Source organism: Staurois parvus, unplaced genomic scaffold (genome assembly GCF_062004578.1).
Source record: "Staurois parvus isolate SC_StPar_1 unplaced genomic scaffold, SC_StPar_1.0 ptg000105l, whole genome shotgun sequence".
Lineage (NCBI taxonomy): Eukaryota > Metazoa > Chordata > Amphibia > Anura > Ranidae > Staurois > Staurois parvus.
The window spans coordinates 6572408-6598838 of record NW_028317901.1 but is presented as its reverse complement, the minus strand read 5'-3'; the positions used below and the strand labels follow the sequence as shown (position 1 = coordinate 6598838).

Sequence of the window (26431 nt, the reverse complement as noted above, 5' to 3'; positions counted from 1 at the left end):
TGCTGAGCATGATGGGAATCTTTTATGCCTTCAGGTCTCTGAGGTCCATCCCCCAGAGGGGTGTGGCTGAGTACATATAAGCCTGGGATCTGCACATGCTCTTTGCACTTGTGTCTTGTGTCTTTGTCTTGCTACAGCTCTGTGTATACGCTCGTGACTCTTCTGGTATTCTGACTCGGCTTGTGACTAAGACCATTCTCTGCGTTTCCCTTTGATCTGACCTTCCGTTGCTGAACCCGGCCCGTGACCTGTGATTCTCTGTCTACTGTTCTGTACTGTTTTGTCCCGTTGTTATTGACCCGGCTTGTCTGACTACGCTATTGTCATTCTCACCAACTACACGCCATTGGCGGCGGCCATTACCGCAGCTGGGGTGTCTCGGGGGCCGCGACCTGGTCCCTGGTTGCGTCAAGTCCATCCCCACCATCAGGGGCCCTGGTGAAGGGCAGCCTGGGACTTAGACTCCGCGCCCTGAGGGACTTCAGTCTGTTGGTGGTGGTTGTCGTCAGCCAGTGCGTTACCCTGCCACTAGGCCTACCTGTCCGTTCCACAGCCCTGCCCTGACATTACACAAGTGCCATGAATCCTGACGGTGCAGGTACGCCTTCACTTCCTATGTTGGTTGCCAGACTGGATCAACAGGATCTCCTGTTGGATCAGTTCGCTCAGGCGTTGCAAACTCTGCTGGCACGCACCGCGCACCTTACTCCTGGTGTTATTAGGCCGGTTGTCACTCCGGTGGTCGCTCCCGCTGCTGTTCCGCTTGCTGTGCCTACCGCCGCGGCTGATGCGGCACCCGCGGTGTCCAGAGGTATGACCGGTTCAGCCCCTCTTCCACAGCGCTTTGGGGGTGAGCCGAGTCAGTGTCGTGGGTTCCTTAACCAGGTGGGGATTTACTTTGAATTAATCCCCTACGCTTTTCCGACTGAGAGGTCAAAGGTGGGTTTCCTCATCTCACTACTCTCAGACAAGGCCTTGGCCTGGGCGAATCCCTTATGGGAGAGGAATGACCCCGTGATTCACGAGTTTTCCGGTTTTGTCGATGCCTTCCGTAGGGTATTCGATGTACCGGCTCGCTCCGCCTCGGCTGCCAAGCTGCTCATGTCTATGCATCAGGGTTCACGGACCGTGGCCGAGTACGCCATAGAGTTTCGTACCCTGGCAGCAGAGGTGGGTTGGAACAATGAGGCTCTGGTGGCTGCGTTTTCTCAGGGTCTTTCTGATGCATTGAAGGATGAGATCGCAGCCAAGGAATTGCCTGTGGAGCTGGAAGCACTAATTTCCTTCCTGATCCTGATTGATACCAGGCTCAGGGAGAGGCCTTCACTCAAGGAACGCCTGCGGAGGCCTTCCAATCGACTGGCACCTGCGTTTTCTATCCCACCCATTCCTCCCTCTCCTCCCACGCCTCCTGGGGATAGATTGTCTGGTGGTGAGCCCATGCAGCTGGGGTTTGCTCGCCTTTCCGAGGGAGAGCGAGCCGCTCGGCGTCGGGAGGGTCGCTGCCTGTACTGTGGTCTTGGTGGGCACTTTCGGCAGTCCTGTCCGGTCCGTCCGGGAAACGCTCGCACCTGAGATCCTGTCGGGGACAGATCTTGGGTGGAGTCTCCTCGTCCCCGGCGTTCCGCAGAGATAAGCCACTGATCACCGTTGTCCTCTCTTGGGCAGAGGGCTCGGTGACGGCCCAGGCGTTGGTAGATTCTGGGGCTGGCGGGTTGTTTATGGACAGCTCGTTTGCTGCCCAGCACTCCATTCCCCTGCAGGCTCGAGTTACCCCATTGGTTCTCGAGGCGATAGATGGCAGGCCCCTGCAACCACCGCAGGTTACCCACGAGACTATGCCAGTTGAAGTAGCTATTGGGGCTGTTCACAGGGAGTTGGCCTGTTTCCAGGTGATTTCTTCTCCGCACTATTCGGTGGTTTTGGGGTATCCCTGGCTCCAGATGCACAATCCAACCTTCAATTGGCAAACTGCCGAGATTCTCTCGTGGTCTTCACAGTGTGGGGCCGGGTGCATCCGTGGGCCGGTTAAGGTGTTGTGTGCCTCCTCAGACTCTGCGTTGCCCACTGATTATGGGGAGTACCAGGACGTGTTTGATAAGGTACGCGCTGGTGCCTTACCTGCTCATCGTCCTTACGACTGCGCCATATCCTTGCAACCCGGTGCCACTCCTCCGCGTGGCAGGGTGTATCCTCTCTCGGTTGCGGAGAATAAGGCCATGGAGGAGTACGTTGCGGATGCGCTTTCCCGGGGGCACATTCGTAAGTCTACTTCCCCAGCAGGAGCGGGCTTTTTCTTTGTAAAGAAGAAGGGTGGTGAATTGAGGCCTTGCATCGATTATAGGGGTCTCAATCGAATCACCACTAAGAATGCCTACCCGATTCCCTTGATTACTGAGTTGTTCGACCGCCTTAAGGGGGCAACAGTCTTTACCAAACTTGACCTTAGGGCGGCGTACAACCTCGTACGGATCAAACAGGGGGATGAGTGGAAGACCGCGTTTAACACCAGAACCGGTCACTACGAATACCTGGTGATGCCCTTCGGGTTGTGTAACGCGCCCGCAGTTTTTCAGGAATTCATAAATGATGTCCTTCGTGACTTGTTGCAGCAGTGCGTGGTAGTTTACTTGGATGACATCCTGGTTTACTCTGCCTCCATGGAGTCCCATATCCAGGATGTCAAGCAGGTGCTGCAACGATTACGTGAGAACGAACTTTTTTGTAAACTTGAGAAGTGCGAATTCCATCGATCCCAAGTTGCCTTTTTAGGCTACATCATTTCTGCGGAGGGATTCTCCATGGACCCTCAGAAGGTTTCGGCAGTTCTGCAGTGGCCTCGTCCCAATGGCCTTCGGCCCATTCAGCGCTTTTTGGGTTTTGCCAACTACTATCGGAAATTCATCAGAAATTTCTCCACGCTGGCAAAACCTCTCTCAGACCTAACCAAGAAGGGCAGCAATCCTCACGAGTGGCCATCCGAGGCCATCGTAGCTTTTGAGGCTCTGAAATCCGCCTTCGCTTCGGCTCCGATACTGTCTCATCCCAATCCTGGATTGCCCTTCGTTCTTGAGGTTGATGCATCCGAGACAGGAGTAGGCGCTCTCCTGTCTCAACGTCGGTCGCCCGATGGACCCCTACTTCCCTGTGGGTTCTACTCCAGGAAGCTTTCCTCTGCAGAGTGCAACTACCAGATTGGAGATAGGGAGTTGTTGGCAATCATTCTGGCTCTCAAGGAATGGAGGCACCTGCTCGAGGGCTCCGCAGTTCCGGTCCTCATTCTTACCGATCATAAGAACCTGACTTATCTTTCGGAGGCCAAAAGATTGACACCCCGTCAAGCCAGATGGGCCTTGTTCTTGTCACGGTTCAACTATGTGGTCTCCTATTTGCCTGGTTCCAAGAATGTCAGGGCTGATGCATTATCGCGGCAATACTCTGAGTTGTCCAGGGAGGACTCTGAGCCAACCTCGGTCATACCTCCGGATCATATCCTGGCTGCCATTCGTACCAGTCTGACTTCTCCCCTTGGGGAGCAGATTTTGGCGGCTCAAACTGACGCTCCTCCCGAGAGACCGGAGGGTAGATGTTTTGTACCCGAGGGGTTGCGCACCCGTCTGCTGCGTACCTACCATAACTCCAAAACTGCCGGGCATCCGGGGAGGAACCAGTTGTCTTGGGTCGTCTCTCGGTTGTTCTGGTGGCCAACTCTCCGTGCCGACATCGCCTCTTATGTAGCGGCATGTTCGATCTGTGCCCAGAATAAATCTCCACGGCATCTTCCAATGGGTCTTCTGCAACCCATTCCCAATGGGGAGCGTCCTTGGTCACACCTGGGCATGGACTTTATTGTAGACCTCCCTGTGTCTCGGGGCCATACGGTCATCCTCATGGTCGTCGATCGTTTTTCCAAAATGTGCCATTGTATTCCACTCAGGAAATTACCAACAGCGCAAGAACTGGCCACGGTCTTTTCCAGGGAGATTTTTCGCCTGCATGGGTTGCCCAAGGTGATTGTCTCGGACCGCGGGAGTCAGTTCGTGTCCAGATTCTGGCGCGCCTTCTGCTCCCAGTTGGGCATTAGTCTCTCCTTTTCTTCAGCCTACCACCCGCAGTCCAATGGGGCTGCGGAGCGTTCCAATCAGGCCTTAGAACAATTCCTTCGGTGTTATATCTCGGACCATCAGGACGATTGGGCCGATCTCCTGCCTTGGGCTGAGTTTGCCAGGAACTCAGCGGTCAACTCCTCCTCCGGGATGTCCCCCTTCATGGCCAACTATGGGTACCAACCCGCGGTATTACCTGAGAGGTTCTCACCACAGGACATTCCGGCTGTGGAGGACCATCTTGCTGCCCTGCGTTCTTCATGGGGGCAGATCCAGAGGGCTTTGAGGGACTCGGCTCAGCGTCAGAAGTTCCAGGCTGATCGCAGACGGTTGCCCGCTCCTTCATACCAGGTCGGCGATCGGGTGTGGTTGTCTACTCGTAACCTCAATCTTCGGGTGCCCACACCCAAACTAGCTCCCCGTTTTGTCGGTCCTTTTCGCATTCTCCGCAAGGTGAATCCGGTGGCCTATGCCCTTGCCCTTCCACCTGGGATGCGGATCTCCAATATCTTTCATGTATCACTGTTGAAACCTCTGATCTGCAATCGCTTCACTACCTCTCTGCCTCGGCCCCGTCCCATTCGGGTTGACGGTCATGAGGAGTATGAGGTGAGCCGGATCCTGGACTCTCGATTGGTGCGCGGCCGATTACAGTTCCTGGTTCATTGGCGCGGTTATGGTCCCGAGGAGCGTTCCTGGGTTCCTTCCGCGGATGTCCATGCTCCTGCCCTCCTCCGCGCGTTTCATACCCGCTTTCCTCGGAAACCTTTTGTTGAGCCGCGGAGGGGGAGGGGCCCTTGAGGAGGAGGTACTGTCAAGGTCCTACCTTTTCCCAGAGGTTATGTTACTCCATGTGCTAGCATCCATCTTGGATTTCTGCTGAGCATGATGGGAATCTTTTATGCCTTCAGGTCTCTGAGGTCCATCCCCCAGAGGGGTGTGGCTGAGTACATATAAGCCTGGGATCTGCACATGCTCTTTGCACTTGTGTCTTGTGTCTTTGTCTTGCTACAGCTCTGTGTATACGCTCGTGACTCTTCTGGTATTCTGACTCGGCTTGTGACTAAGACCATTCTCTGCGTTTCCCTTTGATCTGACCTTCCGTTGCTGAACCCGGCCCGTGACCTGTGATTCTCTGTCTACTGTTCTGTACTGTTTTGTCCCGTTGTTATTGACCCGGCTTGTCTGACTACGCTATTGTCATTCTCACCAACTACACGCCATTGGCGGCGGCCATTACCGCAGCTGGGGTGTCTCGGGGGCCGCGACCTGGTCCCTGGTTGCGTCAAGTCCATCCCCACCATCAGGGGCCCTGGTGAAGGGCAGCCTGGGACTTAGACTCCGCGCCCTGAGGGACTTCAGTCTGTTGGTGGTGGTTGTCGTCAGCCAGTGCGTTACCCTGCCACTAGGCCTACCTGTCCGTTCCACAGCCCTGCCCTGACACAGACTCTCCCTAGAGTCTTGGATTCCTACCACAGCACTAGAGTTAGGGAAGTCCTTTACTCCTCTATTACAGATGCTTTTCTGTCAGGCTGGGGTGCAGTTCTGGACACCCTCAGAGGCTTGGTCATTGGCAGAAGCTCAGCTTCACATTAACATTCAGGTAGTCTAGGTGATTCAGTTGTCCCATCTGTAAGGACACCTTACAGGAAGCCAGTCAGACTATACCTTGGCCATGGCCTACATGAATCATTAAGAATATTCTTAAAGGAGTGCACTTGATCCGTTTTTGGCACGAGGTCCTGTCCTGGCTTTGACCACCTTTCACATCCCAGGTGTGTAAAATTGGTAGGCAGATTTTTGCCAATTGTCAGTGCCTGGATTCTAGGGAGTGGGCCCTCCATCCAGTGGTATTTCAAACACTTTTTGTTGGATGCCAGATGTAGATCTGTTGGCTTCCAGGTTTAGCAATAAATCGGACAGGTTTATTGCCAGGTCTAGGGACCCTCTGGATGCTCTGGTGACTCCATGGGTTCAGTTTAGCCTGATCTATGCATGCTCTGGTGACTCTATGGGATCATTTTAGCCTGATCTATGCTTTTCTGCCCTTCCAGATTCTCTCTCACCTACTGCAGGATGTGGAGGGAGGACATTCCAGTGATCTTTAGCATACTGGATTTGCTCAGGAGAACATAGTACTCAGACATATTCAGACTGGCAGAGGCTCTGTGGTTCTCCTGGATAAGTTGACCTCCTGTTCCAAGGGCCTGTGTTTCATCATACGTTTAGGTCACTGGCTTTAATGGCATGGCTGTTGAAGTCATGTTCCTGAGGGATGGGGGCATTTCAGATTCTGTCATTCTTATGCTGTTAAAGGCTAGGCAGTTGAAATATTGCAAAAGTAATTCTAATTTTGCTTGTTGCAAGGTAAGGAGCTTTCATCCTAGAAAGTACACCATGGAACACATTCTGTCCTTCCATTAGTCCAGTGTAGATCAACATCTGACTTTCCATACCATCATAGGACAAACCTTGGCCTTGGTCATTCTGTTCCAGAGACCTGTGGCCTCTTATTCTCTAGTTAGAGCCGTTGTTTACAAAGCGAACATCTCTCCTCGTAGCTGATCTTCTGTGTTCCCTTGGCAACCTATGTTGGGTTCACTGAGATCTACAGAGGCTACCTTATGAGAGTATTCTTTTGTCTGACCTTACACATTCTGTGGGCCTGTTGGCGTTGGTGCTGTATCCCCTGCCCCTGTACTGCTTTTGGACAGTCCTAGTTGAAAAAGCCTGTGTCCTGTGATTTTTGACTACAAGTAAAATCTGTTTCCCGCAATACAGTCCATGACAAAGGTCACTCCCCTCTGTTCTTATAATCTCCCTATTATTTGCTAAGTGAGCAGAGCACAATGCACATTAGTAAAGAACACTTCTGTACTTTATAAATAAATGGTGGTTGTTCATTTAAAGTAGAACTTTAATCAACTTTTTTCATTCGGGTAGAGTAAGGGAGGGTTTTAACCCCTGTATGTTTTTTGCCATCTATGTCCCACTGGGTATATTTCCCTTCATTTTCTATCCCATGGCTAATACACATACCTCCCAACTTTTTGAGATGGGAATGAGGGACACCTATTAGTAAATGTATGAAGGCATAGGACACACCCCATGCCACTCTACCTTAAAGGAGAATTATACAAAAAAATGTTAGTAAAACCCACAAGTGCTTTTTTTTTACCACTACTATTCCTTTATACTGGCTTTAGAAGTTTACAAATGCAACAATTTAGAAACTGAATGAAAGGTTTAAAAAAGGTTTGCCTTTAGTTATACATTAATGCAGAACTAAACCCTCCTATCCTTTTCAGCCAAGGAGGCTGCCATCTTAGCCTCTGAAAAATGCCATGGTGCTGCACATGTGCTCAGTTATGACACCAGCCATTTGATGGTTTGACAATTTGGTTGAAAGCACAAGTAAATGTGACAGTTAGCATTCCTGGCATGGTGAGAATGTAACAGTTTTTTTAAACCAATAAATTGATAGGTTTAGTTCCGTGGTAAGCAATGCATATGAAATGTATATTGATCCTGCCACCAGCGTGAGCCTCCTGGATCCTCACAACAGGGTGCTTCCTGCTTAAGTGTTATTGTGCCCTCCCTGTACATTCCAAAAAACAGTGTATAGGTCACATTGTCAGCGTACACTACAGTTATCACTGCAATCATCCAAAAAAATCTCTTTGAACAATTTATAAAGGCATATATACAGTAGAAGTTTTAGGAAAAGTGTGAGCATTGTTATTAGTCTGTTTATAGAATCAGGTTTTACAAATATACTATATTGCCATAAGTATTGGGACGCCTGCCTTTACTTGCACATAAACTTTAATGACATCCCAGTCTTAGTCCGTAGGGTTCAATAATGAGTTGGCCCACCATTTGCAGCTATAACAGCTTCAACTCTTCTGGGAAGGCTGTCCACAAGGCTTAGGAGTGTGTCTATGGGAATGTTTGACCATTCTTCCAGTGCATTTGTGGGGCCAGGCACTGAAGGATGAGAAGGCCTGGCATGCAGTCTCAGCTCTAATTCATCCCGAAAGGTGTTCTAGTGGGTTGAGGTCAGGACTCTGTGCAGGCCAGTCAAGTTCCTCCACCCCAAACTCGCTCATCCATGTCTTTATGGACCTTGCTTTGTGCACTGGTGTGCAGTCATGTTGGAACAGGAAGGAGCCAACCCCAAACTTTTCCCACAAAGTTGGAAGCATGAAATTGTCCAAAATGTCTTGGTATGCTGATGCCTTAAGAGTTCCCTTTACTGGAACTAAAGGGCCAAGCCCAACCCCTGAAAAACAACCCCACACCATAATCCCCCCCTTCACCAAACTTTATTCTTGGCACAATGCAGTCAGGCAAGGACCATTCTCCTGGCAACTGCCAAACCCAGAGACATCCATCAGATTGCTAGACCGAGAAGCGTGATTGGTCACTCCAGAAAACACATTTCCACTGCTCTACAGTCCAGTGGTGACATGCTTTATACTACTGCATCCGATTCTTTGCATTGCACTTGGTGATGTAAGGCTTGGATTCAGCTGCTTGGCTATAGAGACCCATTCCGTGAAGCTCTCTACACACTGTTGTTGTGCTAATCTGAAGGCCACATGAAGCTTGAAGGTCTTTAGCTATTGACTCTGCAGACAGTTGGCAACTTCTGTGGCCTACCACTTTGTGGCTGAGTTGCTGTTATTCCCAGTTGCTTCCAGTTTGTTATAACACCACTAACAGTTGACCGTGGAATATTTAGTAGCAAGAAAATTTGATGGATGGACTTACTGCACAAGTGGCAACCTATCACCGGACCACACTTGAATTCACTGAGCTTCTTAGAGCGACTGATTCTTTCACAAATGTTTGTAGAAGCAGTCTGCATGCCTAGGTGCTTGATTTTATATACCTGTGTCCATGGAGGTGATTGGAACACCTGAATCCAATGATTTGGAGGGGTGTCCTAATACTTTTGGCAATATAGTGTATTTATTAATATTATTATACAGGATTTATATAGCGCCAACAGTTTGCTCAGCGCTTTACAATATAACGGGGGACAATACAGCAACAATACAGTTCAATACAAGAGGGTTAGTAGAGCCCTGCTCCTTGGAGTTTACAATCTAGAAGATTATTTGAATAAGTTTTATGAATAGCCTGCCATTTACAATAATATCCTGTTTTTTAATTAGGCCAGAGTTTTTCTTTCACTGTAAAAGTAATAATACTGTTAATTTAAAAAAATGAACATTTTACACTATAATTTATAAATTGTGGATTTAGCTTTCTAATATATACCAAATACATGCATTCTATATTAAAGCATTTTTTGTTTTCAATCTGTGTATTTGACCCATTGGGCCATTACAAATTGCTAGGAGTTTGTCTCATTTAGGACTGTTGCCACAGTTCATTGAACGAATACATCCCTCCTCTACAGGACTGTCACTTTATCCTAAAAATTAGAGTAATGCATTCTGAGTACTGTGATTAACGCACTGCTGCTTTTAAGGTCACTGGGAGTTCTTGCTGCATCTCATTTCTTAGTTTTTGGAAGGGATCATGCGATTTTGGAAGGAAATGAGCAATAAATCTATATTTTAATCATTCACAAAGTCCTTCCTGTTCTGAATTACAGAACATGTCCCCAAATGCACTTCTAAGTACTGTAAATCCTGTGGGTTTTATCAACATTTTCTAGGAATACTCATATAAGACTCTTGCAAGATTATTCTAACATATCAAGCAGTGCTATATAAACTGAGTGTGCTTTATTGCTGTATTTGCTGTAGTCTTAAAAAAACAGTGAATTTAAAAGAGAAAAAAAAATATGTTTAACAGTGTACACAGAAAATTTACAATGTGACAATTGAAATTAAAACAACATATTTATGCAGAGCTTAAATATACATAAAGCAAGGGCTGATATCCTTGACATCTTGGGTTGTATATGACATTGGCAGCTCTTTCAATACCACAGTCTATTTTCCCAGGCCTAGGCTGTGGGGAGCTAGCACAGGCCAGGCTAGTGGTTATTCTTTTAGAGCTAGACTGATACAGACTCTGATTCCTGGCTGTACCCCATCATAAGTGCTTGCTCTGCAGACATGTATAACCAGGAATCGGCGAAAAATCAGGACAGGAGGCAAATATGGACAACAAGGAACCAGGTTGAGGCCAGGACCAAAAGCACACACAGATAACCAGGAACAAGCCAAAGATCAGGACAGGCAGCAGATACTGAGAACTTGGAACCATGTCAAGGTCTGGACAGGAAGCAGACACATATATCCAGGAACAAGCCAAAGATCAGGGCAGGAAGCAGATACAGATAACTAGAAACAAGATAAAGGTCTGGAAAGGAAGCAGACACAGATAACCAAGAACAAGCCAAAGATCAGGGCAGGCAATGGATAAAGATAACTAGAAACAAGATCAATGTCTGGAAAGGAAGCAGACACAGATAACCAAGAACAAGCCAAAGATCAGGGCAAGAAGCAGATACAGATAACTAGAAACAAGATCAAGGTCTGGAAAGGAAGCAGACACAGATAATCAAGAACAAGCCAAAGATCAGGGCAGGCAATGGATAAAGATAACTAGAAACAAGATCAATGTCTGGAAAGGAAGCAGACACAGATAACAAGGACCAAGCCAGAGATCAGGGCAGGCAGCAAATACAGATAACTAGAAACCAGATTGAGGTCTGTACAGGAAGCGGACAGGAATAACCAAGAATGAGCCAGAAGTCAGTACACAGGAATCAGTGGAGGAGACAGGCTGGAAAGCAGGCATACCAGGGACACAGCAGCTAGCTTGCACAAGCGGTTTTTGAGCAAAAAAGCAAGGAACTACAAGTTTATTTCCTTAATTGATTGCACCTTTGTTGGATTATACCCCAACAGGTTACAGGTCTACTCTTCAGTAAGCATATTTGTTATTTAATATTTGATTATAGGTCCTTTAACTGTAAGTGTAAAGAAATGTATTTTGTCCTGGTATGTTGAGCATTTATGTTCATCAGGCCATGTCTGTGCCATTGTTTTATAAAAGTTGCCGATAATGGCCCGGATAGACACTCTTTGCAGGTAGCCATGAAGCTGGAAAGTGCAGTAACATGACCTTAGAAGTAGAGATGCAGATGAACCAAGTGTTAATTCCCTTGAATATTGCCATCTAGATCTTAAATGGATCTTTATTGGATCTTAAATGGATGTTATTTTACTAATATTTGTGTGGCTGGGTTTGCATAATACTTTCGGAGAATGGAATAAGGCTTGACAATGTCTAAAATTATCAGGAAGAATATCAATTTTTCTACTGCACTGGTAATAATAGTTTTTTTTACTCTTTTGTTTCTTTTAGGATTGCACTTTCTTCACACGAAAAGAAATCCTTCGGTAAGTGAATCATTAGTCAAAAAGAAAAAATGTTTTTCTCTAAAAACAGAAATTCTACCAGAAACGATAAGCCTCATATAAAAAAAACAATAATATATGGGCCCTGTGCATTTAGGCTCCAAGAATGGCGTACACAGAAATGATACCATAGCACTCATGAGTGACTAAAACAAAGATACAGTAAGTGTCAGTGTAAAACACTGTTCATAGTTTTCCTGGCACATCTTGAAATGCTCTGTCAATGCAGCTCTCTTCAGATTGGGAATCTATCTGACAAACAGTGAGACAAAAAAGGATGCAGAGGTCTAGTGCATTACCTAATGACTACTTTATTAACATAAAAGCGTGCCAATAAAATACTCATAAATTGTCATGGTCTGTCTGGATCTTGGTAAATCACGCCCATAATATGACCTTCCTGTATTTGAAACTTGGGTATGCAGCGCTTTCTCTTGCCCATGGAAATTTGTGACTATGTCTTATCTTAATAAAGTGGTCATTAGGTAATACACTAGGCCATTTTGTTTTTGTCTGCAAGAATGGTGTGTTGTCTAAGTGAATGTCTGTACACTTTTAATTACTTACATACATTACCATCCACCTTTGGCTGTCTCTTTAGTCAGTAATACATATGACTACTAAATAATTCTGTCCTTTTTCTCTCTCTTGTATTGCATGGGTCGTCGCCAGCTGTAACTGAGTTTGCACAGATCTTTTACTTTCAGAAACAAAATTCACAGTGGGACTTTATGTAACAGTCTGCCCATGTAGTACCAGATTTAAAGCTTCTCAAGTTGTAGCACCCCCTATTAGAATAGACACATGGTGAACAGGACTGTGGAAGGCATTAAAAAAGGTAGTGAGGGAAAGTATTCAGTAAACAAAGCTACACATTGTAATAGGGCTGGTGGCATTAGGTGGCTGGGGGTGCATTCATGTGGTTTGTACTGGACCTTGGTAAGGTTTAGGTCTGGCACTGGCTGGCCAATCTTAGAATTCCTGACCTGTAGTCTAGTCTAGGATTGAAACCCTAGTCTACAGGGGCATTTTTAAAACTTGGGCTAATAGCAAAGTAACACTCGGTCACTCAAGGCCCCGGTCCTTTTTTTTTATTTCTCATATTAGGACCAATTTAGACAGGAACCAATTAACCTACCAGCATGTCTTTGGAATATATATATATATATATATATATATATATACATATATAAGAAAAAGGGGTGCAGAGGGGCACATCTTCACAATTCAGTATGAACAGTGGTAGCCAGCAATTGATGGACTCTACAATGCAGGAACACATCAGTAACTAGTTGCAAAAACATCCTGTGTCCTAGCTCATCGCCATTGTCTACAGAATTACTAAAGAATTCCATGCGTGACAGGAAGGGATAAGTGTGGTATTGTGTTGTACAGGACAGTATAGGTGAAGGAATCTTTATTTTGAAATGTGAAGGCCCCAGAATATGCCAGGTGCCATTCCAGCAGTTAGGGAGACTAGGAAGGGATGTCTAAAAAAGAGTGAAGCAGAAGAGAGAAAGAATGATAGAGGAAGGGTTGTGTGGGGTGAAGTCACAGTGAGGGAGAGATACCCTCAAATTGCTCCAGTAAGTGTTCATTAGGAACAGTTTGTTCCACTAGCTAAAGGTGCTAGAAAGGTGCTACAGCTTTGAAGTGATTGGTGTCTATGTAGAGGATCCAATGCGGTCCATTTGGTTTAAATAGAATCGTACGTCTCATGTTGTTGGGCAATTGGTACTTTCGTACTCATCATGCAATATAATTTGCCTATCCATTCCCTAATTGTTGGGCTGTGGGCAAGTGCCAGTACTCAAGTGCTATGTCTAGGAATTAATGTTCTACTAGCTATGTATATAAACAAATCTGTATATGTAATATAGTATATATACAGTATATATAGTTTAAAAATCTGAATGTAAAAAAAGCAGTGATTTCTTGGCTGTTGAAACTGATCCAGGGAACGCCGAAAGTAGCACAACTTCTAGGATCCGTGCGAGTGTGTTTGATGTGATCTTAGTATGTATCTGAACTATTTTTTCAAGACTTTTATTTTTAAACGTTTGCAATTGTCTGCAGTTTCGGGGGACACTATAAAAGCTTGTGATTTAAATAAAACAAAGCGTATCCACTGAAACTTGCCTAAGAATGGAAAATATTCACTTGAAACTTTAAGATTTTCCTCTTTTGTTGAAAGGTCCTATTTTGGATGATTTCGAGAAAAATAATATTACTATGTACAGTATAGATTGATGTCATAAACATTTCCAAAACGTGGGAACATTAGTGGCTATTGTGATTCTTTTCTGACAAATGATAGTATCTTTTCAAGGACATATTTACAGAGACAGCCAGTGGATGACAGAGATAAATAGGCAGCAGTTTGTTGGTATTGACATCTTCCGGATGGGTGGCTAGTTAAGTAGACATCAGACATGGGTTCTGTTGTGTAAGATATATAGCACTGGTAAGGCGAAAAAGAGAAATATGACTTGTGGTATTTGTCTCCTTTACTTATAGCCTTTTGACAACCATGAATAATAATAAATCATTTCTAGTACTGGAGTTGCAATTACTATTCACTTTTCAGGATTTGTCGGCAAGTAAGTGAATATTAAGTATAGTCCAACTGTTTGGTACTAAACTGAATACGTTTTTTTTTTTTTTTTGTGGTTTCTTACAGGTTACACGGGAGGTTCTATGAGCTGGCTCCTAATATTGTGCCTATGGATTATACAGATGATCCAGATGTCAAACTGCCCATACAACTTATCATTAATATGCCTGAGCTTATGGTGAGCTTTGCATCAAAAGATCATATTAGCTACCACTAATGAAGCAAAAAGTTACATTTTTAAATATATAATTGTTAGGCCATTGATGTGTAGGTAACAATTATAAGGTTATTGGTTTTATTATCAAGTTGTTTACTTCACCTAAAATCATGGATCCATACATTTCATAATTGTAGGGAAAGATAAAATTATAGACTTTAAATATCTCATGAAAACTAGGTGTCAAAGTAGCAACACATTGCATTTCAGATTTTACTCTGGCTGTCAACTAAAGTCAGTTTTTTTATAATGTGTCTCTGCTTTAAATTGGAACTCCACTAACCACTGTCTATGTATAAACCAATAACATAATTTACTGTATACACAATGAAGTTTTAGAAATCATTTAACCTTTAATGGAAACACATTCGCACAGCCTTTACAGAAAACACTGGTAATTTGTGCAATATGTTTACTTCCTATATACACATGTGTCAAACACAAGGCCAGTCGGAATTCATGTGACCCTTTCAATGAGGGCTTTTATTCACCTGGAGCGTGGCCAAACGTAGATCCACCACCTACAACTCTTGCCCTCTGCTCCCCACTCACCACTGTCATTTGTAAACACAGAAACTTTTGTCACTTGAAGCCACTGTCACTTGTAAACATGGAAGCCTTCTGTGTTTACAAAGACAGCTTTCCTCTTGTTAGCTCACGGCTCTCACAGATCCCTGCCTGCCCTGCACATGCTCACGGAGGGACATGGTGGGGACAGATGCTGATCAGTGATCTCCCTGCAAATGAGCCTCCTACACTTCTGGGAGATTCTACAGCTGGGTTGTGTAGGTGAGATAAAATACAAAATGCAGCTATAATTATGAAATCTTATAAACATCAAAATAATGTCCATATAAGTCCTCAAATAAATGAAGCCAGATGCAAGGGAAGATTACGATCCAAAAACCGTCACCATACACCCGAAAAAGATGGCCTCTTACCAGACAATTTGACCGTACAAAACCGGTCAGCAAGCGCAGTGTGATATAACATCAATGCAGCAAATGTTCATCAGTAGAAATCCTCTCCCAGATAAGGATAAGGAGAGGATTTCTAATGATGATCGTTTCCTGTATTGATGTTATATCACACTGCGCTTGCTGACCGGTTTTGTACGGTCAAATTGTCTGGTAAGAGGCCATCTTTTTCGGGTGTATGGTGACGGTTTTTGGATCGTAATCTTCCCTTGCATCTGGCTTCATTTATTTGAGGACTTATATGGACATTATTTTGATGTTTATAAGATTTCATAATTAGCGCTGCATTTTTTATTTTATTTTTGTAACATCACCTATTTATGTGCAAGCTGCTTTTATTTTGTTTTAGTATATTATATTTTATTTTCTGAGTGGTTCAATATCTGCGCGCAAGTGCTGTGTTATATAAGTGTAGGTAAGATGCAAGGAAGCCTTGGGGGAAGGGTGGGGGGGATGAGGGCTGTGGAGGGAGATGGGTGCAGAGGTGGGAGATGGGGAGAGTGGTGCAAAGGTCAGAACCAAGGAGTAGGAGTGGAAGTAAGATGTGGACAGCCTGTGAAAGAGAGCTGAACCCTGCATTCTGTGCATAGCACACCCTTAAACCCTGCACGCTGTATGTAGCACCCTCCTCAACACTGCCCTCTGTACACAGCACACACCTGAACTCTGTACGAACGTACTCCTGACCTCTACACTCCCTACCTAACACATTCCTGAACCCTGCACTCTGTATATACCGTACCCCTAAATCCTGCACTCTGTATGTAATGCACTCCAGAACTCTGAACTCTTTACATAACACATTCCTGAACTCTGCACTCTGTAGCACACTCCTGAACTCTGCACTCTGTACATAGCACACTCCTGAATTCTGCGCTTAGTATGCAGCGCACTCAACCCTGCATTCTGTATGCCATGTACTCCTAAACTCTGCACTCTGTACGTAGCATACTCCTGCTCTCTGCACTCTGTATGCCACGTACTCGTGAACTCTGTACATAGCACACTCCTGAATTCTGCGTTCTGTATGTAGCGCACTCCTCAACCCTGCACTCTGTATGCCACATACTCCTAAACTTTGCACTCTGTACGTAGCATACTCCTGCTCTCTGCACTCTGTATGCCACGTACTCGTGAACTCTGCACTCTGTATGTAGTGTACTCCTGAACTATGCACTCTGTATGTAGCACACTCCTAAAAACACTGCACTCTGTACATAGCGCACTCCTGAATGCTGCACTTTGTATGTAGCACACTCCTGAACGCTGCACTTTGTATGTAGCGCATTCCTGAACTCTGCACTCTGTACATAACACACTCCTGAACTCTGCACTCTGTATGTAGCACACTCCTAAAAACTCTGCACTCTGTACATAACACACTCCTGAAGTCTGCATTCTGTACATATCACACTCCTGAACCCTGCACTCTGTACGTTGCGTACTCCTATACTCTGCACTCTGCATATAACACACTTCTGAATTCTGCATACATAGTCTTACAGACACAACCGGCCCTTTGAAGGCAACCATAATGCTGATGGGGCTCTTGATGAACTTCAGTTTGACACCCCTGTCCTATGATCATCAACCCCAACTAGTGGTTATATTGCTGTATTTTACTGATTGCAGGTTTTCAGGAAACCATCATATTTTGGCCACTAGATGGAGCTACTGTTCATAGGAAGTAAACATATTACACGAATTACGGGGATTATTTGTGATGGCTGTTTGAATGCTTAAGACAGTCAGACAGCAATTTCTTTTTATAGATAGACCCCATAAAGATGACTGGGTTCCCATATCTCTTAAAGTCATGCCAATGTGACCGTGCTTTTATTTCCTCAGCACCGCATCGATAATCAGGTCTGAACCAAAAAAGTTAAAACTGATTCCAGGTTGTAGTAGGAACTTCCTGTATCTTGTGCTGTGTAAGATGTGCTGTCATTCCGTAGGGGAGGATGGTGGGCACAGACACTAATTATTTCACAGTGTGTCATCCTGGACTGCAGTATAGGAGGTTAACGTGTTTGTATTTAGTGATCTAGGCATCTCCTAGACAGAGTCCTCTAATGTATTCCATCTGCTGCAATAGGAGCAAAGCTGAAGTGCAAAATAGAGCCCAAAGTGACTAGTCAGATCTCAGTTTACTGAAGTCATATAACTCAAAGATTAATTCAGATTAATTGCAGTGGGATATAGGCTTGTCCCTTGCAAGCTATGGTTTGTGACTGTTTTTTTTAAATGCTTTATGTTAACAGTTTAGCCACGCCTCTCACCACAAGTGTCATTACACAGACTTGTATTTCAGAGAAGGGGAGGAGGTGTGTCAAACCAGTTTTGCTACTGAGTGCTGATTACAGAGTGCACTGGAGTCTAGTTACTGTGCCTATTGGACTGTGCACTCATATATAGACACCCTGCACTGCTGAAACAGAAAACTGGAGGCAATAATATGAACATGGTTGTTAGTGCAATGTCTATCTGACTGCATATGTATTTCTTTGATTTCAACTAGGCTTTTATTATTGTTATATAGAACTCTTTGTGATGTTATCTCTGGAAATCAGAGGCCATTCTGGTGGCAATAATGCACTGGACCTCACAACTGGTAATTCCTGGTGCTTGTGAGACAACTTATTCAGGTGTCTATTGTATATAAGAATATTTCATGGGATTGCTATTCTTTAGATGATTTATATGTAGCAGAACTGGATGTCGTGTAGAAGGAACAATGTATTAGAGGACATATATATTTGGATTTTCATCTGGTGGATAATATACCTCATGGTACTTCATCATTATCCCACTCCAGAGGCCAGAGTTGAGTTGATCTCTTCCAACATTATGAATAGCTTCACTCACCAGCGCAACAGGACAGAATTGATCATCTCCCCCCTAGTCAACACCCCCAAGGTACAGCAAATCCTTCCATGAGTTTCTTTGTATCTCTAGGGGAGTGCTATGCTAGCTGTAACATGTAGATAAGTGGCAGTTTTTTCCAGCCATGAACATGATTCAGCAGCATTTTGGCTGTCACAATAAGTGTACTTACCAGGGAATTGACTAGCAGCAATGGAGAACCAGCACTATGGTCTACTGCCACCAGTCACCAGAACCCCGTACATTGCTCCCAGTGTAGCTCCCATGCTTTACTTTGCTTTGTCTTTTTTCAAATTATTCTAATGTATTAGTGTTATGTTACATTGTCATAATCAAAAAAGGCTGTGTGGAAATTTTGTGGTTAGTCAAGGAGAAAATGAACACAAGAGAAGTTAAAATGAAGGTTATGGGATATTGATTAGCCTTTTTCCTGCTTGACTAATCAATTTAGTGATGAAAAAGGAAATGTCACCCATTGATAGATATGCAGTCAATTGTCAATATTAAGAAACACTTTGCTGACACTTGAAAAACAGCAGCTGGAAACATTAACACTAGTGTTTCGTATAATGCTTTTTATGATGCAAAACCAAAAATGTGTGTCCATAGCTCTAGAAAACTATAGTGAACAGGTTTTGTGCAGTAATCTATACAAAAGGGTGGCAAAGACACTATCAGGCTTTTTACCGAGACCAGATCTAGCCTCTCTGATGTGGGGGTGCAGTAAAAAATGTCAGGAGGGCAGAGGATGGGAGGTCAGCAGGGCAGTGTACAGGGGTTCAGCAGGGCAGAGGAAAGAAGGTCAGCAAGGGAGAAGCTGAGGACAGGGATAAGCAGAGTGGAGAACAGGGTCAGTGCTGCAGGGCAGAGGACAGGGGTCACCACTGGAGAGACAGATGACCAGAATCACTGCTGGAGAAGAATAGTACAGGGATAATCACTGGCAGTGCAGAGGACAGGGATCACTGCTGGAGAGGCAAAGGACAGGGATCCCCACTAGAGAGCAAGAGGACAGGGATCACGGCTGTAGAAGGAGAGGACAGGGATCACCACTGGAGAGCAAGAGGACAGGGATCACGGCTGTAGAAGGAGAGGACAGGGATCACCCCTGGAGAGTAAGAGGACAGGGATCACCCCTGGAGAGTAAGAGGACAGGGATCACCCCTGGAGAGTCAGAGGACAGTGATCAACACTGGGAAGTCAGAAGTCAGATATCACTGCTGGAGAATCAGAGGACAGAGGTCACCGCTGGAGAGTCAGAAGACAGGGATTACCCCTGGAGAGTCAGAGGACAGGGTTCAACCTTGAAGAGTCAGGGGACAGGGATCACCCCTGGAGAGTCAGGGGACAGGGATCATCGCTGGAGAGTAAGAGGACAGGGTCCACCCCTGAAGAGTCAGAGGAGAGGGATCACTCCTGGAGAGTCAGAGGACAAGGATCACCCCTGGAGAGTCAGAGGACAGGGATCACTGCTGGCAGGGCACTTTGCAGAGCTCCATTCCCATCTTAGCACTATGCACAGCTCCTGCTTCCTGCACTACACAGAGCTGGAATTACAATTCCTTTACACACAGCCAGTCGGCTATGATCCTCACAGGGTGTAGCTGGCTGCTGTGTTGCTGTTCTGACCTGTGAAATTCCCCAGCCGGAACGGCAGTGCAGCTGCAGTAGCCAGACGCCTACTGTGAAGATGGTGCTGACTGGCTGTGTGTAAAGGAATGTGATTTCAGCTCAGCCAACCCCAGCACCCCCCTAGGTCTGGCCATGCTTTTTACTAAGCTGGAGGAAAGTGCAGGAGTCTGTAGCAGCCAATCAGATATCACAAGTTAACAGCAAAGCTTCATAGTTTTTTTGCCCTTGGCCACACGTTGAAGAGCTATAACAGATATTTCAATAAACATATAAATATAATATACATATTAAAAAAAAATGCATGTTCAATTTAGCTAGAAAGGGCAAAATACCGCCATTGTATGACCTAGCCCACAAAGAGTGCATTTCAGATTTCCCTGTTGAACTGAATAGGAAGATCCTAAAGCATACATTCTAGTCAGCATGGGCCCTAAGTGGGGTACACACTATCAGAAAATCGGAAGAAAAATTCAGCACAAGGAACGATCGATTTATTTTCGAATAGTGTGTACATAACTTAAATATCTGATTTAGACTTTCCAAACAAAAATTTCCGAAGGGTCAAACTCCAAAAGCTAAGGATTTTCATTTAATGTGTACTGTATTTGTACAAAAAAAATTGGATATTAAAGACTGCACATGATCAGAAACAATAAACAACAATAATCTATGCTACAAGTTTTCTACGACAAACAAAAAAAGCCTTTGTTGTTCGAGAATTTTTGTACAATTAGTACCATCCTCAGGTTCGACTTGTTGTGAAACATCAAAGAAAACCAGACGACTGTTCACCCGATTTTCTTATAGTATGTACCCAGCTTTAGTTTTATAATCTATAGACTGTGCCTGCAAAATAATGGAAGTAAGGAATATTTACGGTAAAAACCTTCTGTCATCTGATCAGCATCGCCCATCCTAACACTCATTTTTCTTGTGTCCGTTTGTGACATGCTGTTAGCTTGTTCTGCTTCCTCTTTATAGAAGAAAATGTAATAATTATAAGGTTGCAATGCGACAATGTCATACATCACAATGACACAACTAAAATGACCTCTTTCTCTTTTTCCAGGAAAACCCTTTCAAGGAGAGAATTGTACAGGCATTCTCAGAAGATGGGGAGGGCAATCTCAGCTTCAATGACTTTGTAGACATGTTCTCTGTGATGAGTGAAATGGCTCCCCGTGAGCTGAAAGCAATCTATGCCTTTAAGATCTATGGTAAAGGTTATGTAATAAATACAGGGGCATGTGCAGTATCTCATAGCAGACCTTCCGACAAATCTCTGTATACAGTGGTGGGGATTATTAGGCAGCATTCTAGGGGAGATGAAGGGAAAGGTGCTTTGTATCGTTCTCCTATACTCCTCGTCTCCTTCTCTACATCTTTTTAGTTTTGTCCATCCTTTGTACTCTTTCGGTTCCCAACTCCTTCTCTATTTCTTTTTGTTTGTTTGTCTTTCTATGCCTGGATATACACTCTCCGGCGACTTTACTTTATAAGGTACACCTTGCTAGTGCCAAGAAAATATCCCCCCCACACCATTACACTGCCACCACCAGCCTGAACCATTGATACAAGGCAGGATGGATCCATGCTTTCATGTTGTTTACACCAAATTCTGACCCTACTATCTGAATAGCAGTAACCAGTCTGCCCATTCTCCTCTGACATCAACAAGGCATTTTCATCCACATAACTGGCGCTCACTGAATATTTTCTCTTTTTCGGACCATTCTCTAAACCCTAAAGATGGTTGTGCGTGAAAATCCCAGAAGATCAGCAGTTTCTGAAATACTCAGACCAGCCCATCTGGCACCAACAACCATGCCACGTTCAAAGTCACTTAAATCCTCTTTACCCCATTCTGATGCTTGGTTTGAACTTCAGCAAGTCATCTTCACCATGTCTAGATGCCAAAATGCATTGAGTTGCTGCCATGTTGTCAGGGCTCCAGGTATGACCAGAAGGGTGTGGACTGACACAGGGAAACGCAGGCTTCAGATATAGTATAAACAATATAATTTATTAAGACTAACAATACAAAACGCAGTGCAAAACTAAACATAAACACAGTGCAAACAAACCAAACCACCCACCGATAACAATACATACAATACAAAGAGTAGTCAGGCAGGCCGGGTCAGTAGCAAACGGGCAAACGGAGTACCAGGAACAGGCGGGAGGATGGTCGGGGTCACAAGATGGGTTCAGTAACTCACGGGCAACGCGGCACAAGATGGGTTCAGTAACTCACGGGCAACGCGGTACAGAGGGTCAGGCAGAGAATGGTCAGGGTCACAAGCCAGGGATCAAGCAGGAGAAGTCAGCAGAGGTCAGGATCAGGCAGGGTCGGCAACAAGTCAGACAGGAACAGGAATACAGGATACAAGGTACAGGGGCCCATGGAAAAACACACACCAAGGCCCTGACTGTGAGTCTGGCCATTCCTTAAATACAACCCCTGCAATCAGCTTCTGGTGTTTGGCTGATTGCAGGGGTGAGTCTCTGATTGCTGAGAGCACCTGCTGGCCAGCCCTGGTACTGCAGCCCACAAGGCAGGTGAGTCCCACCATTATTGGCAAGTCCATTCCTGACACATGTGATTGGCTAATTAGCAATTTTTGTTAACAAGCAATTGAACAGGTGTACCTAATAAATTGGTCAGTGAGTGTATGTTTGCTTCTTGTTGTATGTGCTCTTCTTTTTCAGTCTGTCTCAATCGTCTTCTCCTTCTTTATCTGTCTGGCCCTCTATTCTGGTCTGTTTGTCCAACCTACTTTTTCTTTCTATGAAAGGGTAACTACTTTTTTGTGAAAAAAATATAGCAAATGAAAACAAATAATGAAGCGTATACAATAGCTACATAAGCTATGTTGTAAATTAATATTATTTAAAATTACCTTTCCTTTCCAATCTGCAGACGCTGTCATTTTCTGTAAAATTCAATGCAATAAGGCAATCTGGAGTCATTGTATACACTGTTGTATACAGAAAGCCCAGAAATGTCATTTCCTACCTGTGTGATTGGCTCATTGGTTTTCCCAGAAGCCTGCACTAGGATGCAAGTCAATTTTTAGGCATCCCCTGCAGTAGAAGTTTTTGGTATGGTGAGATACTCTACAAGTGTTAAATACTTCAAAAGCATGCAGACACTGCAGCTTTTTACATCAGAACGCTAAGAGTGTACCAGGTGATTATAACGAACCATCCCATTCAGAATCAGTCTGCAAAAGCAGAAGAAGCAGGTCGGAATCTGCAACTGTGTTTTTTAAGATCCTTGCAATGTACAGGCATACCTCAATTTACGAATTTAATTCGTTCTGCGGGACTTTTCATATTGCGAAAAATTTGTAAACGGAAACACGGTTTCCCATAGGAATGCACTGAAAACCAATTAATCCGTTCCGGAGGTTAGAAAAAAGTAAAAAAAAAGTATTTTATCTGTTCAAAACTATTTATAAAGTGCACTTTAAAGGCATAATAATGTACAGGGAAATGATTTTAAAAAAAATCGTAAATGCATTGAAAACCAATTAATCCGTTCGTATTGCGAAAAAAATTTGTAAACCGAGGCATTATTTTCAATGGATTTTCATTCGTAAACTGAACATTACGTTAACCGAGGCATTTGTAAACCGAGGTACGCCTGTACATTTTTCTTCCAGAGGGGATTGCTTTTTTCTCAACACATGTGGAGTTATATTTAAAGTATAACTAAAGGCAAAACTTTTTTTTAGTTTTGGACAGAGTGGCTTAGAACACCTATTATCGATGAAAGTGAAAGTTAACAAAAAAATTGGGTTGTCCTCAGAAAAGTAATAGAGGGGAAATCTTCCAATGGGGAAATTAGTTCTGGTGACCTGGGGGCCCAATATAGTTATACTTTAAGTCACTTATTGGGATTTACTAAAGGCAAATTGTTTGATCACTTTGCAAGGGAAGTTGCACATTGCAAGGGAGTTTTCCCAAGAGCTTAGTGAATATATTGAAATTTCACTTTGCAAAGAGTACCCAATCACATGCAATTAAAATAAAATAAAAAACTAGCAATTTTACTTGCAGATGATTGGATGATGGAAGCCATCAAAGCTTCACCTTATTCACTAAATTGTGGGGATAGTTCCCTTTCAAATACAACATCCCTTGCAAAGTGAACAGTCTACTTGCATTTAATAAATCAACCCCGTGTACATTCTTAAACCTTCACAGATATCAGTGATTTATATAAGTTTGACTATTCTATTTATCTGAACAAGGTGCCCATGTGCTTGTAGTATGACTGTGGGTATGGATGTCTGTAACACCTCGTCCCTTCGGGAGGGCGTCATATGAAGTCCTTCCCGGATAGTGCTTTGCGTGTGCCCACAGGGCCGTGCTGTGGCGAGATCTGTCACCGGCTGTGTACCTCGGACACGGCCAATGGCAGATCTGTGCACCGGCCCTGTTGCCAGTACCATGCATCCTGCTGTGACCAGTCACAGCAGGTCACATGATAGTTGTATACAATGGATGGCTTCCTTTCATGCCATCCATTGTATACAAGTGTCACAGCATCGCATGCACAGGCTGGACCCAATCACAGACCATCTGTGTCATGTGATTAGCCGTGGCCAATCACATCTAATCACAACAAAAAAAAACTGAATGAATCTATTTCATTCAGTTAAATGCTTGCTTATAGCAAAGAAATTCTTTGCTATAAGCAATCAAATTGTGTAAAAAAAAAAAATACTGATCACTTCCCCAAAGTAGTACAATGTTACTATGGTAGTATTATACTACTTTGGTCATAGTGTAATATGAAAAAAAATCTTAAAAAAAAAGAAAAAAATGTAATAATAAATAAAAACAATAGAAAAAAAATTATCAATTTTATTTTTTTAGTACTGTCACCAGTCAGTGTCCCTGATCACCAGCAAACCAGTTATATGATGATGCTGTACTGCACTGGTGACAGTATGTAAAAACAAATTGTGAAAATATTTTTTTTAATATCTTCATTTTCCAAAAAGTGATGACAAAAAAATTACAACTTCAAAAAACTCGTCATTCCTCTTATGAAATACGTCGGACTGTCTACTTTGCAAAAAGGGGTCATTTGGGGGATATCTGTACTGTTCTGACATTTTTGGGCCTCAAAAAATTAGATCGACTGTCAGTAGTTCAGGATTGATCAATTTTCAGATATACCCCATAGTTTGTGAACTCTATAGCTTTCCTACAGACTAACTAATAAATACTGATTTGGGTTATTTTCACCAAAGAAATGTAGCAGAATACATTTTGGCCTAAATTTTTGAAGAACAATTATTTATTTGCAAACTTTTGTAACAAAAACAAAGAAAAACGTGTTTTTTTTTCAAAATGTTTATTTAGCAAAAAATAAAAACCCCAGTGGTGATTAAATGCCATCAAAAGAAAGCTCTAGTTGTGTGAACAAAATTATAAAATTTTAGTTTGGGTACAGCGTTGCATGACTGCGCAATTGTCATTCAAAGTGTGAGAGCGCTGAAAGCTGAAAATTGGCGTGGGCAGGAAGGGGATAAAGGTGCCCGGTATGGAAGTGGTTAAGGACAGGTCTCAGTAATGTGTTGGTTATCTAGGAGAGATCTCTATTGTGCAATGTCTTGTAGTAGCTGTGAGGCCCTTACATGTGGATTTTTTTCTTCCTGCTCAGATTTCAATACAGATAATTTTATTTGTAAGTCTGATCTGGAGAAGACTCTTAACAAGCTGACACGAGAAGAACTGGAAGAGGAAGAGGTGACATTGGTATGTGAGAAGGTTATTGAGGAGGCTGACATGGATGGTGATGGCAAATTAGCATTTGCAGACTTTGAGAATATGATTTCGAAAGCCCCAGATTTTCTCAGGTAATATGCCAAGTAAACCATTGGTTATTTCAAATGATTTGTGTTAAAATGTAGTTTTGTAGTCATAATTTCATCCCTTAAAGTGACATTAAATGGTCGTTTTTTTATTGTTTTGAAATAACAAACACGTCATACTTACCTGCTCCGTGCAGTGGTTTTCCACAGAGCAGCACCGATCCTCCTCTTCTCGGGTCCCATGCTTGTGCTTCTGGCCCCTCCCCCTTAGCAGTGCCCCCGTAGCATGCTGCTTGCTATAGGGGCACTGGTGTGTGCTCCCTCCCGAGCCCTGATTGCTGCGTTCATAAGACACAGCAGAGCATGGCTCAGCCCCGTCCCCCACTCCATCTTCACAGGCTTTGCAGACAATGAGAGACTCGTACACATCACTGGACCGAGATCTGAGTAAGTATTGGAGTGTGTGTGTGTGTGGGGGGGGGGGGGGGGGGGTGATGAGGCTGCTGCACACTGAAGGCTTTTTACCTTCATGCATAGAACCTTCAGGCTTTAGAACCAGTTTAAGGATGATGGTCCAAACAAATCTTAATGCCTGAAACCAGTTGTGCAACTTTGTCATGTGCTACTTAAATTGTACATATCTTTGCAATGACTTAAAGCGGAGCTCCACCCAAAAGGGAAAGTTCGGCTTTAAGGACTGCTCCCCCGCTCCCCATTAAGGATTGGTACCTTCGGGGAGCGGGTACCCGAATTTGACAGGTACCCGCT

General features: G+C 44.0%; 1 protein-coding gene across 2 annotated transcripts in view; it reads left to right on the top strand.

Moving 5' to 3' along the window:
* Positions 1 to 26431, top strand: part of CIB2 (calcium and integrin binding family member 2) — a 51060-nt gene that overhangs the window by 17677 nt on the left and 6952 nt on the right. Inside the window, exons 2-5 of one of the 2 annotated variants that reach the window (XM_089671451.1) lie at positions 11460 to 11494; positions 14193 to 14304; positions 20905 to 21052; positions 25513 to 25708. In XM_089671451.1, the coding sequence (XP_089527577.1) occupies positions 11460 to 11494; positions 14193 to 14304; positions 20905 to 21052; positions 25513 to 25708 (491 nt within the window). Of the gene's footprint in view, positions 1 to 11459; positions 11495 to 14192; positions 14305 to 20904; positions 21053 to 25512; positions 25713 to 26431 lie in introns of those variants that run through there. The other variant, XM_089671452.1, reaches the window with a different exon arrangement.